The sequence below is a fragment of the Balaenoptera physalus genome (genome assembly GCF_965194825.1).
Source record: "Balaenoptera physalus genome assembly, chromosome: 17".
NCBI classification, from domain to species: Eukaryota; Metazoa; Chordata; class Mammalia; order Artiodactyla; family Balaenopteridae; genus Balaenoptera; species Balaenoptera physalus.
The window spans coordinates 18,229,654-18,246,937 of record NC_138895.1 but is presented as its reverse complement, the minus strand read 5'-3'; the positions used below and the strand labels follow the sequence as shown (position 1 = coordinate 18,246,937).

The 17,284-nt window shown below is 43.7% G+C and overlaps 1 protein-coding gene across 14 annotated transcripts in view; it reads left to right on the top strand.

The window, feature by feature from the left end:
* STAU2 (staufen double-stranded RNA binding protein 2) overlaps positions 1–14,745 on the top strand; it is a 302,893-nt gene extending 288,148 nt beyond the window's left edge. For 13 of the 14 annotated variants that reach the window (XM_082432596.1, XM_082432602.1, XM_082432604.1 and 10 more), the window contains 2 exons: positions 12,417–12,505; positions 13,637–14,745. In XM_082432596.1, the coding sequence (XP_082288722.1) occupies positions 12,417–12,505; positions 13,637–13,730 (183 nt within the window). In that variant the 3' untranslated portion in view covers positions 13,731–14,745. The remainder of the gene's footprint in view (positions 1–12,416; positions 12,506–13,636) is intronic. The other variant, XM_082432606.1, reaches the window with a different exon arrangement.
* Positions 14,746–17,284: the final 2,539 nt, after the last annotated feature.

Sequence of the window (17,284 nt, the reverse complement as noted above, 5' to 3'; positions counted from 1 at the left end):
ACAGAAAGGAGGCGGCGGGCACAGCGCAGAAGGAGCGAAGGCGCCTGGACCCCCGAGGGCAGAGGGAGGTCCTAGAAGGGTTTAGTGCCTTGATCTTAGTGACTTGATCTTAGGGTGAAGGCCACTTTGGGAGGGGTGGGGAGCGCTTCGGTTCTGGCCTGATGAGGCCTGCAGCCCAGCCGGTCCCACTTCTCAGGCCCCCAAGCCTCCCCTTTCCCCAGACGTCTCAGGCAGGCCCTCGGGCCTCCTTTTCGGGCCCAACACCAGCCCGGTCTCGGGAAAGAACCTGGTGTCAGAGTTTACACCTCTGTGTGACTTCAGTCCCCCTGCTAAAGGAATGGTGCTTTAAAACAACACTAGTGTATTATCTGGCAGTTGTGTCATCAGAAGTCAGCCACGGTCTCACAGGGCTGAAGTCCAGGTGCCAGCAGGGCTGTGTTCCTCTCTGGAGGCTCAGGGCGAGAATGTCTCCTTGCTTTTTCCAGCTTCTGTAAGCGTCCTGCATTCCTTGGTTCCTGGCCCCTTCCTCCACATTCAAAGCCAATAAGGTCGCATCCCTCTGACCCCTCTTCCGTCATCATGTCTCTCTCTGACCAGTGCTGGGAGAGGTTCTCTAATTTTGGGGACTCATTGGATCAGATTGGACTCACCAGGAAATCCAGACTAAGCATCCCATCTCCAGACCCTCGGTTTATCCCATCTGCAAAGTCCCTGGTAAAGTAACATTCACAGGTCTCTGGGATTAGGACTCAGACATCTTTGAGAGGCATTATTCTGCTGCCACAGGACTCCTAGATCTTAAAAGGTCACTCAAATACAACTCGTGAACTGATGGGATATAGATTGGAAAACCAACTTTAAAGGACATTATTGGGACTATCAGGGAAATTTTAACATGACCTGGGTATTTAGATGATAGAAAGGATGTACTGTTAATTTTGTTAGGTCTGATAATGGCACGTATCTTTACCTGATATATGATTTGGAATACTACAGGAAAAACGTGAAGATACATGAAACAAGATTGGTAAAATACTGATAATTCTGGATCTGAATGATAAGCATGTGAGGGTTCAGTGTACTATTCTTTGTACTTTTGTGCATGCTTGGACCTTAATCAGGTGTCAGTAGGAGGCTAAGGAGGCATTTGGGATGGAGGTGAAGGTCTATTCTGGCCCATCCCTCCTGCAATCTGACCACTAGGATGGCCACCAAATGCCCCAAGAAAAAGTCAGACTTCTGCGTGCCTCACCCATTGAGAGAATCAACAAGACCTGCAGGCCACCTGCCTTTACCACCTACGACTCTATTGCAATACAACCAAAGGTTCAGAATTAAACAGAACTTTATACGTTATATTGTTTATACTTTATACGTTATATTGTTTGACCATCATTCTCTGTTCCCACCCATCCTTCCCCACCAGGCAATCCAAGAATACATTAAGGGCAGTAAAAATTGTGAAATAACTATAATGTAAGTTTTTATCAATCACATACTCAAACCCAGCACCTGGTTACCTCATGAAATTCCTGAATAGACAGAGCAGTGTGTGCCCACGTTCAGCGGGAATGCTTCTCATTCTCTTTGGAGTAGAATCTCAAAGGACCAAGAAATCCCAAATGAACCTTCGGGGCAGCAGAGGGGAGGGCTGCCGAGGCAGAGTTCGGCCACGATTGCCCCATAGAGCCAGGCCTCCTTGGGCGGAAGAGGCTCCCCTCCGGTCCTCTGTTTCAGGATGTCCCCATCTCGAGGGTCTCAGGCAAAGCCCCTTTTGTGTGGTCCTCCCAGGAAGGGTTTCCCAGGCACTTCCTCCACTTCCTCTGTAGCCTCACACGACCCCAGGAAGGCTGAGCTTTGAGCGCTGGTCGCAGCCCATGATTGACATTTGGAAAAGACAGTAACTATCCTCTGTATTCTTTGGAGGTAAGTTGTGGGGAAGGAGAACCTTCTCTCACACGGATAGCTACAACCCAGCCCTGCTTTCCTGGGATGGTCTATGCCATGGTGCCCTGGCCTCAGAGCCTGCGGGTAGGGGTGGAGGGGTGCAGACGGGGAGGAGAAAGAGCCTCCATGGAGAGAAGTTTTGGAGGAGGCCCTGCAGGGGGAGGAAAGCAAGGAAGGGCAAGATGAATAGGAGAATAAAGAGAAAACAGCAAGAAGAGACGTGTCTGCAAGCACTTGCCTGTCTGGGTGAGCTTCACATGGAAGCCGAAGGATAATCTATCAAAGAGTATTCCTTGAAGATGTTCTGTAAACACACTGTGATGATTTCAAACAGGAAAATGGCCCCAACAGACCGACTACCTGGGAGACAGGATGTAAACACGTTAAAGTCGACTCACAGTTCGGGGAGGTAAATGGCCGGGGCTGTCAGAAATTCATAGGTGGGACACAGGCTGGGAATCCAAGAAGACCACGCTGAGAAGTCAGAAAGCCTGCAGGAACCAAGGCGTGGAGGTAGAAAGCCCCGATGTCTTCCCAGACAGGAGGTAGATCAATCTGACCAGGGCGGAAGATCTGTGCGGGCAGGGCTTCTGAAATATTGGTGTGTCTTTAGGCCAATAGGCCAGGGAGCTTGTTGATAACACTGACACCCGCCAGCTGTTCCTGAGGCTGGTGACTGGTCTGCTGTTTGGGGGGATCACACTCTAGAAAACACACTAATGAAACCGCAGCAAGTGAGGTTGTGGGGTAGAATGGTGTCAGCTGATGGAGGGCCCTGAATGCCAGGCCAAGAATACAGGATGTTATTCTGGGGCTGGGAGTTATTAATGGCCATTGATTAAGGGGGAGGCATAATGATAGGGTTCTCTTAGAAGAGAGATAGATGAGCAATGTGCTGGAAAAAGTTGATAGAAATATAGAGGAAACTGGACATAAATTAACATGGAGACAGACAGCATAAAGAATTTTATGACTGAATGTTGGGCTCAACAGAGAAAGTTGTGTACTAAAGGCCTTCATTTATAAAACACCACTATAGGCCAGGCATTAACCTCTCAAACAATCCGACGTGGTAGGAGTTGTAGTTTCCAGTTTACAGATGATGAAAACGAGGCTCTGAGACATACAGTCACTTGCATAAAGACACCCGGCTGGTCTGCAGTGGAGCTGACATTTTAATCTAGGCCTGACAGACTCCAAATGCCATGCCCGTTCACTTCCTTGTCCAGATGACTGGAAGAGTGTATTAGTTTTCCCTTGCTGCTGTAACAAATGAACAGGCTGAGTGGCTCAGCCCAACACAAACGTGTTTGTTATCTTAGAGCTCTGTGGGTCAGAAGTCAGACAGGAGTCTCACTGAGCTGAAATCGAGGTGTCGGCAGTTCCTTTTTGGGGCTCTAGGGGTGAACTGGTCTCCTTGCCTTTTCCAGCTTATAGCGGCCACGCACCTTCCTTGACTTCCTCCATCTTCAAACCTAACAACGTTGCATTTTGTTGAGCATGTTTCCCTGGCCACGTCTTTCTCTCTGACCAAAGCCAGGAAAGGTTCTGTGGTTTTAAGGAGCCATGTGATTAGGTTGGACCCACGTGGATCATCCAGGATAACCTCTCCATCTCAGTGTTCACGCCTCAGTCCCATCTGCAAAATCACTTTTGCCATATTCAGATTCTGGGGGGTAGGACACCTTTGTGGGCGATTATCATGCCAAGTTCGGAGAGAGATGGACACTTGCCTTTGTGCCCAACACCATGTTTCAGTCAACACCGTTACAAAGGGGGTTTTTTGTTGAAGCAAAAATAATTAAATAAAAGACGATGCACGAATTTAAAGGGAATGCTGTCGGCAAAACAGAAACAGCGTGACTGGAGGAAGCCATGGCAGCATGGATATCGCCGCTCAAGCTCTAAACACACTGAAAACATTCCTTAGCACAGTTAATCCTGCTTCAAATTCAACTCTGTATCATAGTCAAGGCTGGCAGCTACGTAGATTACCCAACAGTAAGTGCCTGATTGCTGAAATAAAGGTGATGGCTAAGTCTATAGTTTTAAGTGCCCAAGTTTGTACTAATTCCCCAAATTCTGGAGCCAAAATTCCTATTCTTTGCCTTAGGAGACTGTCCAAGGCACGCCTTAGTCTTCCGACCACCCACACCTCTTTTTTTTTTTTTTTTACACAGTGAGTAGCCATCACCTTAACTGACATCCCTTTGTTCCAACAGTAAGAGCTTTTTTATAGGATACCAATTTTGTGGAAATTACCTGAACCAATAGGATTGCGTAAGCATAAATGAAAGTGCGGACTATGATGAAATTGTTAGAAAGCAAGGCAGCAAATGGTTTAATTGAAGCTCAGTATAATCAACTTTTTATTTTATTTTTAAAGTCCTACCATTGATTCATCTGAAAAGTAATAGACTGAGGCTCCTATCATAATGTGATAAAATTTAGAAATACGATCTTCTCTTTTGGGTTTCTCTTATTTTATATAAAGAGAGACTTGGCATTTTGTTATAGACCATTCAAAGTAAGAAAATGATAACTTAGAAACATTAAAACTCACATTCTTTGGGCAATAAGACTTCAAGCCTACTGAAGGAAAGACCTTCTGGTTTTTCAGTCATTTTTAAATGACTTCACGGAGAGTCGGTCTCAAAGATTGTTGGGGAGAGAGGTGAGGGGAGTTCTCAGCTGCAGATGAAGATGTTTGCAGTTTGAAGCCTATCATTTTCTCATTAAAGGACGCTGATTTAATGAGCTGCGTATATGTCCAATGCGTGCGTTCTGAAATGAACCCAGCAGTTAGACCTGCTCCCAGGAAGAGTTCCATATGAGCAAGCACTTTAGGGGGAAAAGGCAGAACAAAACAAACCTTGAACACTTACTTCAAAATGAAGGCCACATTCGGACATGTATGGTTACCATTGACTTTAATGGGAACAGCCTGTCTGTTTCTGGGATTCAGGATGTGAAATAGGTGGGAAAAGTGTGAAATGGAAAAAAAAGAAATAAAAGGACCCATTGGACATCCTGTTCCAAGACTCCGAAAAGAACTGCGTGTCATGAGGGGATAAGTTAAAATTCACATTTTGCTAATGAACTATTGTTGTCTCTCAGAGAATGACTTAACGCTGCTATGTTGTCATTACAAACTCTTTAGTCCCTGCAGAAGGAAGCAAGAAGAATAGGCACTGGTTTCAACACAGTTTGCTAAATTGCTGATTGACAATAGAAAAGTTAGAACTTACAGAAATGGCTGGAAAGGCTCACCCCCATCCTGTGGACACACACACACACACACACACACGCACACACGTGTGAACCAAGACCAACAAACAGGCATGGAAAGTATCTTATTGGCATCATGTTTCTGGCATTGCTATAACTACGCACAAAACAAGTGATACACGAAATGGCAGCGACATCTGTTTTAGAACCTGTGGGGCTTTATTCCCAAAACAGTTGTAAAATCTTTTGGGGACAAAAATATTTCTATGTATCTATGCAGATGCCCTCCTCTAAGGGAAACACACACACACACAAATGGATACAAGTGTTGAGCTGAAAAGACAGGAATAAGAAAAGGAAATGTCATCCACTTCTTTAAAACACTTTAAAAATTTTTCTCCTTTCAAACAAAGCTACACCTATTGCCTTGGATATACCTTAAAAAAAAAAAGTCCCGGAACATATAAAGTATCACAAAGCTAAAGTTTAAGATTCCAGTTGGTAGACTGTGGTAACATACAAAAGGATGCTGAGTGAGTTTGTTTTGATTTGCTAGGAAAACATTTTCTGACCTTGGAAATGAAATCATATAGTTGTCTGTTTGTTTATGGTCAAAGCCATATGGAGGGTTCTGGGTACTTATGTTAGTGTATCTTTGAAATTCCCGAATCCACAGTGTGTGGGAAGTTATACAACTTGGGTTTAAGCATCATTCAGGATGTCGTTCATTAAGGAGCCCAGATTTACCTCCTCCCCACGACTCCCCAAGGTTAGTTTACATTTATCACATGGCAAATTGTCCATGCCGAGAGGGTGACCTGCAGGCAGCAGGAGCTGAACATCTTTTATCTCTTTACCATCTCAGTAATGGACAAGGTAGAAATTGCTTCTTTTTAAAAATGTTTTATTTAAGTATAGTTAATTTACAATGTTATGTTAGTTTCACGTGTACAGCAAAGTGATTCAGTTATACATACATATATGTATATATATATTCTTTTTCAGATTCTTTTCCATTATAGGTTATTGAGTACAGTTCCCTGGGCTATGCAGTAGGTCCTTGTCATTTACCTATTTTAGGTAGTGTGTGTATGTTAATCCCAGACTCCTAATTCATCTCCCCCCACCACCACACACTGTCCCCTTTGGTAACCGTAAATCTGTTTTCTATGTCTGTGAGTCTGTTTCTGTTTTGTAAATAAGTTCATTTGTATCATTTTTTTTAGATTCCACATATAAGTGATATCATATGATATTTGTCTTTCTCTTTCTGACTTACTTCACTTAGTATGATCACCTCTAGGTCCATCCACGTTGCTGCAAATGGCATTATTCCATTCTTTTTTATGGCTGAGTAATATTCCATTGTGTGTGTGTGTGTGTGTGTGTGTGTGTGTATGAACTTGCTTCTAATCGGACTTCAACTGTGTTTCCCCAAATGAAGGCTATTTGATTTTTCTCTCACTCCAAAGTGTCCTTTAATATTACGTCACATATTTATAACATGTTCTTAATTTTTTGTAAAGCAACTGGCCTCTAGCAAGTAACAATTTATTCAGCTTAGGTAGTTTAAACATAAGGATTTTGTGTACCATCTTCTGGACAGATTTGGACGAACACAGTAAAACATTTTTGTGGACTGTTCAATTTCAGTTTTTGTTCGAAATGCTACTCTGTTGTACGTTGTTCTTTGAAAGGACCGATATTTGGGTCGTGCTAAATGTTATGTGGCTATTTTGGGGTTGCTGCATTATCCTATTGTTGCGGGCGTTTTGCTGTAGAAGGCGAAGCAAACCCATCTCACTCCATGGACTTTCTTACTCGGTAAAGTGTCCTTTCAGGGGAAGTAGTGGGTGATGAGTGGGGTTGGGTGTGGAAGGAGAGCCCCTGATTCCTCATGGAGCTCATGAGAAACTGGGAGGAAGCAGCGGGGCCAGGGCTCTATTAGTACCTGTCAGGGCAGTGCCTACTTGGCAGCCCCTGCCCATCTCGACTTTCCTGAACTCATGTGGCTTATAGCTCCCTCTAAAGCACAGCCGAGCCCTCTTTCTCTCTCCATTTCGCCTTTGCAGTCCCAGCACCTCCTCTCACTGGGTAGCCTACACCCCACAATCCCAGGCAGACACTGCACCTCATTTCTCCCTCCTCCCAGCCACCACAGTAAGGTGACAGATGAACTCTTCTGAGAACGACGGGAGGGAAGGCAAGGAATTGTGGCCTTTGGATCATTCTAAGTGATGAAATAATTGCTATAGCAATTTAGTTTTAACCAAACTGCAAGTGTTATAGAAGCACCAAATGAGGTCTCAGAAGTCAACCCCAAAAAAGGGATCCCAAAAAAACTGGAGACTGGAAACTGTGTGATTCCCCACAAGGTAATAAAGCCCTTCTCTAGAAAATGGAGATCATTTCATGAGCTTACCTCAATTCATTATCATGGGAAATAATCAATAGAGTGGGTATAGAGGAGGTTATAGGAGTGATTTTGAAATAATGATATTGAAAGGAGTTATGCTGAAGTTGCCTAGGCTGAATGTGAGCAGTTTTTACGTTTGAAGGAAATAAAGTGATGTGACCAAGGATGTGGGCTGGGTTCACATCTCTCTCTGCTCTGCCACTTACTAGCTGTGTGACCTCGAGTAGGTTGCTGAATTCCTCATGGGAAGGACCTACCTTGCAGGGCTGTGGTAACACCTGAGGTCACGCAGGTAAGGGACCCGGTCTCATAGCTGTGGCAGAGGGATGTTCATCAAATGGCAGCAATTGCTGTTTACAGAGAAGATAAAGTGTCTTCGTTGCCTTTTATAAAGTAGAAAGAAGTCCTCTCATATTTATAAGCGATTGTATTCAGGGTTATCAATAAGATGTGGGCTGAATTATCTCATCAGACAGTTAAGGGAATGTTATTTGGAAGCTTTTAAACATACCTTTGGAGGGAAGCAGCCGCACAAGAATTCTGAAATCCTTCATGGCATCGAGTGAAAGAGCACTCCGCCACTCCAGCTGGTAGGACGTTCTTGGAGCAATGACAATCATCTTGACAGCGCTTGGGGACCTGCCTGGATGATTAAATCATCCAGGAGATTTTGCAAGAGCTCAAACACCCAACCTGCTCCCTGAGACCTCGCCTTCATCTCATATGTGCATCGCTTTTTGGGTGGATGCGAACAGGTGTCACTGGGTCCTGGACTATGTGAAGTAAGACGTTTGGTTCCTGGTATTCAGGCAACAAGTATTTCCAAAGCAGCTAGTGCAACTGGGCTACAATTAGCCTATAAGTGATTTTCAAAAAACGATTTCGTTTCGGTTGTCGTTTTGGCCTTATTGGGAATAAAACAGGACCAAGAAGCCCTGGAGCTCTCAAAAGTCTCATTCAGCAGTACTAACCACATTGCAGATAGACTATCATAGAAGGCACTGAAATAGCTGTCTATGATAATCCATTTGGGGAGAAATTGATAAAAATCAGCATTCCTACCAATAATTCACATATTAATGGATCAGAACAAAATAGCTGTTCATTTGTTCAAAATTGTTGAATATACAAAGAACTCTCTGTTCCTTCGCCCACCCCACGAAGCTGGGCTATCTGGAGAGGTCCGGCACGGACTGGTCTTTACAGGTTAGCAGCGAGCGGGCCGGGCTCTTACCTCCGCGCACACGCACGGAGGGCGGGACTGCAGAGCTCAGGTTCACGAGACAAGCCCGCAAGGATGTGCACACCCACGGGACCATTCTCAGCATTCACCCGGGAAGGCTGCCCAGCTCCCTCAGCGTTTCAGGACTTGACCTCAGAGGTCATCTAATTGAATTTAATAAGAATCAAATATCTCTGCAAATTACTTTTTTTTAAGCGGAAACTTGTCCAAATCTGAGTCTTCTGAGGGTGAATTTAACTTTCGAAAGCAACCAAACTTCACTCAAAGCCAAGTCTAGTGAATGAGGTAAATGGTAGGGATGGACAAATGAAAAATAAAGTGGGGCTGTAAAATGACAAAACTGGTTCGCTCCAGTGATGCACGAAGTGGTTCTGAGAGGTGATTACAAAAGCACCTAGAGAAGCAGATGTGCCTCAGCGTGCTGGTGGGTACAACCTCCCTGAGGGCAGGGGGAAGTTTATATCAGATCTTTACAAATGTGCACACCCTTTGGCCCAGAAATTCAGTTTCTAGGAATTTATCACAAGGAAATTATTGAGAACGTACTCAAAGATTTTTAACCATTAAGAAGCTTGGTGCAGTGTTAATAACAGCTTAAAAAGTGGGTGTGCCCTCAATGTCCAACACTAGGGATTGGCTAAATACAGAAAGGCACATAAAGTCAGTGAGATACTGTGCAGTCCTGCAAAATGAGGCTGCTGAGATGTTTCGGTTGAGGTGGAAAACTGCTCACGTTCAATGACAAGAGCAGTGTTAGGATATGATCCAGGTTAGAGAGTGTACATATGGGGAGGGGATAGAAAAGGATATGGAAAGATGTACACCAAGTTGTGAGTGGTGGGTAAGGCTGTGACTATTTTCACATTCTTTTTGCTTGCCTACATATTATGATTTTTCTGTAATGAAAAACTATTTTTATAATAAAAAGATAATATAAGGACTATCCTCTTATAAGGATATAATTACTATCCTTAAAGAGGAATCATGATGTACCTGTATTCATTTGCTAGGGCCTCCATAACACAGGACCACCAACAATAAATTCAACAGGAATTTATTGTCTCACAGTTCTGGAAGTTAGAAGTCCAAGATCAAAGTGTTGGCAGGGTTGGTTCCTTCTGAGGACTATGAGGGAGAAGTCTGTTCCGTGCCCCTCCTAGTTTCTGGTGGTTTGCTGGCGGTCTTTGGCATTCCTTGACTTCTGTTGCATCACTCCAATCTCCGCCTTCTTCTTCGCACGGTATTCTCCCTGTGTGGGTTTCTGTTTCTGAATTTCCCCTTTTTATAAGGACATTGGTCATAATGGGTCAGGCCACACCCTAACCTAGCATGACTTCATCTTAATTATATCAGCAGTCACCCTATTTCCAAATAGGGCCATATTCTGAGTATGGGGGTTTAGGACTTCAACATACGAATGTGGAGGGTGGACACAATTCAACCAATAACAGTGCCCAGTGAGATGGCCACATTGCTCCTACCCAACCGATGTTAGTGCTTACTACAGCCTACACCAGCTGCTGTAGAGTAGGAGCCTGGACCAAGATCAGGGGTAGTGGGATAGGGCACTGACATCCCCACAGGACTCCAGGTTCAAGGAGATAATGATGAAACAGAGAGCCCAACCACGGCCTCCCCCTGCCCGCCCAGGCTGGGGCTGCAGGCGTGAGTGGGCATTCAAATTAGCACGTCTGAACTGGGGAGACCAGCTTAGAGATCCAAAAGGAAGAAGTAGCCTAAAAAAAAAGTAAAGGGTATATTTTTCCTTTTTGGTTGAATATAGGGGTTGAGATTTAAAAGATAGAACGACAAAGAGAGAAGAGAGGAAAAATATTACAAATATTACACAAAAATCTGCACACAGATGTTGATAGCAGCTTTATTCATAATCGCCAAAAACTGGAAGCAACCGGATGTCCCTCAATAGGTATAAAAGGATAAACAAACTATGGTACATCCACGCAATGGAATATATTCAGCAGTGAAAAAAAGATGAGATGAAAAGACATAGAGGATAGAGGAACTTTAAATGCATATTGCTTAGTGAAAGAAGCCAATCTGAAAGTGCTACATACTGTGTGATTCCAGCTGTATGAATTTCGAAAAAGACAAAACTATAGAGATTGTAAAAAAAAAAAATAGTAGGGGTTGCCAGGGATTGGGGGGAAAGGGAGGAGGGGTGAACGGTGGAGCACAGTGGAGTTTTAGGGCAATAAAATTATTCCGTATGATACTGTAAGAGTGGATACATGCCATTATACATTTGTCAAAATCCATAGAATGTACAACACAGAGTTGTAGACTCTGGACTTTAGTTAATGATAATATATCGATATTTCATCAGTTGTAACAAATGTACCTCGGGAATGCAGGATGTTAATAATAGGGGAAACAGCGTTGAGGGTGGAGTGGGAGAGGGTATATGGGAACTCTCCCTGCTCCATTTTATCTGCAAACTTAAAACTGCCCTAAAAAAAAATAAAGCCTATTAACTGAAAAATCAACACCAAAAAGATATATTGCGCATAAGGAGATGTAGAAGAGATCATGCACTCAGCTACCCAAAAGGGGCCCCTGGCAGATAAAAGTCTGAGCAACTGACAGAGTTAGGTCTTTGTCAGAGGCAGTTGAGAAGATACAGATGACCAAAGTGTGACCCAGCAGGATCTCCAAGATGCAAACAACTTTGGCCGCTCACACCTATCTCAGACACAACAAAGCTCTTCTAATTGACCTGAGAAGTGGTGGGGTTTGGGGAGGGGAAGAAGAACCAAATTCTTATTCAAAGAAATAACAATTTGGACCGAGCACCAGAGTGTCAACAACTTATGCAGATCTTATCAGCATCACATTTTTTGGTGCCTCCCAGCTATTCAGCGAGGCTCCACCAGCCTGTCAACACCCTTCAGCATCCCACGCATCCACATCCCGCATCCCCGGCGTATCCACACCACAGGAGGCTCTGCCGCGGCCAGGCCTGCCTTCCCAGGGCCCCATGGAGTGCAGATTTTCTCTCTCCTCACAGGATACCATCATACCATCCGTTCGGTATGCAAGGCTGTATTTGGTCCATTTCTGGGCTCACATTCTGTGACTTGGTTGAGGCTACATGTCTATAAAATTGAACAATACATTTATGCTAACTTTGGAAAGCTGGAGAAAAATCTGATGTTCTCACATCTGGAGGAAGACGATGTGTAGTTTCAGTGATGTGAGGAGAAATGATGCAAAACTCATCATCAAAGAATGACAGGCTTCTACTAGGTGTTTTCTACATTTGCGGATAAAACATTGTGATTTTACAAAATTATGGATAAGGCATGAGATTTATGGAGACTCCTCTCTCCACCTCTTCCCCCAGACACACAAAAAATAAAGCCTTCGTAGTATATGCATTGCTCCATCATAATACAGCCTTTTAAATGTAGTTTTGTTAAATGATACAGAAAAGCATTTATTTAGACTAATGAAAATGATAGCCTTTACTATATATCAAAGCTTTCTTTTACCATTACATACCTATTTATTACATGAAAGTCAGTAACTGGATCTCCTTGTCTGTGTGTTTGTTTTCGTTTTTAGGCAGCTTTAAGTGCCTTGAAGCAATTTTCTGAACAAGGATTGGATCCAATGGAAGGGGCGATGAATATTGAAAAAGGTTCTCTTGAAAAGTGAGTACATCTTCTGTTGTATTCTTACATTTGTAATTTTGTAACTGTATGAAAAATAAGATAGACATAATAATAAGGTGAAAAACTCAAGACAGTAATATCTATATCCTACAAAATTATTCCTAATACAATTCAATGTAAATAAATGAGAAACAGTCTATATGGTCATATTTGTTTCCTGTAAATATGTCTGTGAAAGTTTTAATCTACTGATTGATCATTATTTCTGCATTTTAATGCCTTTTCTGGAAATATTTCTGTGGGTTTTGCTGACCACGGAGATTTGCAAGACTTGCAAAAGGTGAATTCTCATTTCAGACTGTTGAGCATTCTGACTAAACCATTTTCTGAGGTAAATATTTTCATTCACATTCCTGCTAGGTAGTAGGCACAACAGAGAGGGGGAAAAAAAAAGAAGCTGAGAGGAGGGTTCCTTCCCCTTGGCTGCATTTTGGTTTTCACATTGTTGTATGAAACACAAGCGCACGTTGTCACAGAAGTGTGGCTCCCGAGGGCTACAGAGGCCAAAACGCAGATTTAATAAGAATTTCTGAAATCCAGCTCATACCTCTTTTCTGATATTGAACATAAGGTTTGATCTGAGAGACTGAACTTCAAGTCTCGCCAGAGACCCAATTTATACTAAAGAAATTGCAAGCCATTGTATTTTACAACAGCGGAATCCAAATTCTTTCAGAGCAGAAATAATAGCAGGTGAGATTTCAGAACTCACACAGGAGATAACATTTTTAGAATGAAAAAAATTGGATAACCTAGGAAGTCAAAACCAAATATACTAATCCTGCAGTTAAATAATCTTAACCCCCCCCCCAAAAAAACACAGCATTTGGTCATTAATATTTAAAAGGTGAGAGCGTGAGAAAAAAAATTTGGTAAACAGACGTGGCACTTTAAGTTGTCTATAGATTGGCAACCATTTATAAGCTAATTTAATCAAAACCATTTCCACATGATCTCATCAGTAGACTATCTGAACATAAATATTGTTGTTTCACTTTAAAATGTCACTTTTGTGGTGACCTTTGAATCCTGTGTGCCATCTGCTAATAAACATGTCTGAAGATGTGCAACCCTGGCCCTTCAGCTCTTGTTAACGTATTAATCTTCCAGACAAGCCCAGCATCTGGGAGAGAAAGCAGACAATAACCAGACCCCCCCGGGCTCCATCGCTCAGGACTGCAAGAAATCAAGGTCGGTCATCTAGCAGCTCCCAGAACCACGGCTGCCACCGCATCCTTATAAACCTGTCAGCACGCATGAGGGTGTCTGTGCTCAAGGAAATGAATGACTAATACCATGATTTGAGTCTTATGTGAAGACAACACTATTCTAACACAAGAGATAATAGACATAGTACTGTTTATTCAACTGGGGGAAAATAAAACTGAGCATTTCCCTTGGAACTTGAGATCAGATCATAACTCATTTGCCCAGAGGCAGCAGAAATCTGATCCTGCTACTGGAGCTTAAAATAACAATTAATGAAAAGTGTTAGAAACAGAGGTACAATTCTTCAATGATTAATAGAGAAATTGGCTTTGGTTCTGTTGTTATGATTGTTTTGTCGTGGCGCTTGTGTTCACTTATATTCTCTCTCATTTAAAATAATGCCTGACGATTCAGAGATTAACCAATGATGTGCTGTGGAATGTGATGGTCGTTGTCTTCATATAGAGTCACACAGTTTCTCTTTTTATGCAGATATTTGTAATCTTCATCCTATATCAGTCTGAATAACTTCAAGGCACACCACTCAAAAGATGTATGCCAACAAACATGGTTGAAATCAGGTCAGACATTTGATTACGAATATGAAATAACGTTAGGAACAATTAGTTTCAATAGACTCCAGGAATTCAAAAAGAAAACAAAAACCACTTGCGGGTTTTTTGAATGCCATCATCCTATTAAGCCACTAAGGAGGCGTCTTGCCTCTCCAGCCATTTCTGTGGATTCCACGTTCGCAGTGGACGTCGCACCCACCCATCCGTGTGTTGTAAGCCACTCACTGTTTGCATCCAAAGTGTTTTTTGATAACTGCCTCTGCACTTGGGGCAGTGAGTGGGATCAAAAGAAATAATGTTCATGGCGGGGAAGGGAAAGCCTGTGGGGGGAGCCGTAGAGGTCCTGCCAGCTTGTAGCCAGACATGCTCTGGACCAGCATGTTGGATCCAGCGTGGAGCCAATGCAGTAAAAAATGTGGTCGGTTTCTGTGTGAAGTGTGGTCATTGTTGTTCTTCCCTTGCCTCGCTCTCCTCTCTTAAACATCACCCCAGCGTAACCCATCCCAAAGGCCGTGGCCCACCCGGCCCTGTCACCCTGCACAGAGGTGACACTAGAGGGTTCTCGTGCCACCCGCCGTCTCTGCGAAACTGCAGGGCCACCTCCCGGGTGACTGGGAACCGGGTTCCTGACCAGCCAACGTCGAGCAAAACCACCACAAATCACGATCTGGCTGACTCACACGCGACTGGAGGATAAACAAACAGCAACAGAAGGAAATCACTCTAGGGTTGTTTTTAATGACTCCCATGTGGGGAAGTCCACCAGCAGCGAGAGGGCTGGGTGCCCTTGGAGGAAATAGGTTTTGCTCCATAAAGCTGGGCCCTCGTGGACATAACAGCCCATTTGTAAAGTTGGGGTTCACGAAGATCAGCCCAGTTGAACAATAAGTCTGCTGCCTGGCACCCTGCGCAGAGGGCCCTAAATCATCCCCTCGGAAGGGGGCAGGCCCTTTCTTCCCCCTGGGCCATCAGCACCTGAGGCTCCGGCCCTCAGTCAGCAGCACCACTTCAGGCAGGATCTTTAAAACACATCTTCAGTTCCCCAAATGCCGTAAACGCGGACTACCGCTCACGGCCCACGGTCCCCAAAACACCAAGGCCGTCAGGGCCGTCGTGGGAGAAGGATGAGCTCAGGGCACAAAGCTAATCAGTTCTCACAACCCAAGTATCTGAGGCATTGGCCTCTGGAGCTATCTGACGGAGTCACCCTCAGAGCTGAGCGTACCAGGGTGGCCACTGGGGGCTAGGGGATGGACCTTTGCATCCGATCTCAAGTTTAGTGAGAGGATATTTATTCAGAATCATCTACCTGCTTGAAGAGACCAGGGAGACCTTTGGATATTTTCCCTTTAGAGAGTTTGCTAGCAGCCCTTCCTGGGAACCGTTTGGGTTTTCTTTGGGTTGAATTAGCAATGCAAATGATGGGTGGCCTGCCGTCCCTTGCCATGTTATATATCACTGGGGGGAAACCATTAAGTAGATTTATGGAAAGAATGTTTCTTCAACACAAGGAGATCTTTTTGATGAAAAATGGAACTCGTTATTCTCTAAAGGACACAGGTTGACTTATCTCCTTTATCAATTACAGTGTCTGCTTTCAGCTTTTCTCAATCAGCACTAGGCTTTGTAGTCACTTCCCAGTGCTGAGGCCAATGTGTTTTATGAAAAAGGTTTGTTTTTGCATTTTAATTGGAAATATAATATTGCGCTTTGGAACTCTGACCAGCCCTTTCCAGCACAACTTGCCAAAGATCAATGGCGAGACACCACCCTTCAGGCTGTGACAAGGACCCTCCTCCCCTTTCCCGGGGTGACCTCTCTGAGTTGCCCTAGTATTCTTCTGCCCAGCAAACATTCTCAACGGTGATTTTTTTTGACAGCTTCAACCAATTTCCTGCACCATAAAATAAAAATAGATTAATGAGAAACTTACCTTATTATACGGAGGTTTTCGGGACTCCCAGGGACCTTGGAAATGTGGTCCAGACCAATTGATTGGTGTTTAAATCCTGCTGCTGTTGAGTTTTCAGTGCACCTGCCCAGGGTTTGTTCTGTACCTTTCAATTTCCAAAGGCCACTTGTTATCATTATGGCAAGGGTGGTAGAAAACCTAACAGTTTTGCACACGGAGCGAAGAAGTCATTGATGGCAAGATCCCATGTGAATTTGTCTCTGAGTAACCCCCGACCTACCCCACCATGATATAGGCACTGATAAATGGATACATCAAATAAATGAGTAAGTGGACAAATGAATGATCTATCAAAATGATAGAGAAACCTGCTGAAGACATAAATTTGAAATCTCACTGCTTAACCTGACACAGAGATAGGCACTCATGATAATATATGGCATTACTGTTGATAAGATTATGGTACCTTCAACCTCAGGGGTACTCTGGCATTTCTTAACCAAAAACATAGCGAGTCAAAAAAACCCTCACTTCAGAGGACTTTGGACCCATGGAGACCCACCATCCTGCCTCCCATCTTCCCATTTTTGCATGTATATCCTTTCCCCAGGCCAGAAGATTCAATTCCAATCCTCACCCCCAGATACATTCCTGTATTTCCACAATCACAGATACATGTCTCACAAGGAGGGGTGTTGTAATATCTGGCTCAAAGCAAAGATTTCTTAGAGTGGGTCAAACCCAGCTGTTGATTTCTGGCAGACACCACCCAAGTTCCCTCTCACCTTGCCGAGACTCATTGATAAATTGCCTTGTTGGGATGGCTTTCCTCTTACATTCTAACCTCTTAACATAACTAAAAGCTCCCTTGACTGGATGCCCAGCACACTCTGATGTATGCTGGGAATGCAGAAAATAAATAAACAAATGAAACTACTTCCCTCTCAAGAATGCACATTCTAGCTGAGGGAAAGGCAGACCAGGAAATGAGCATGAGAGGTGAGCGCGTTTTACTCAGAACCCCTGCATTATAGCTCGTTGTTTGTGTCTCTGAGTCGTTAT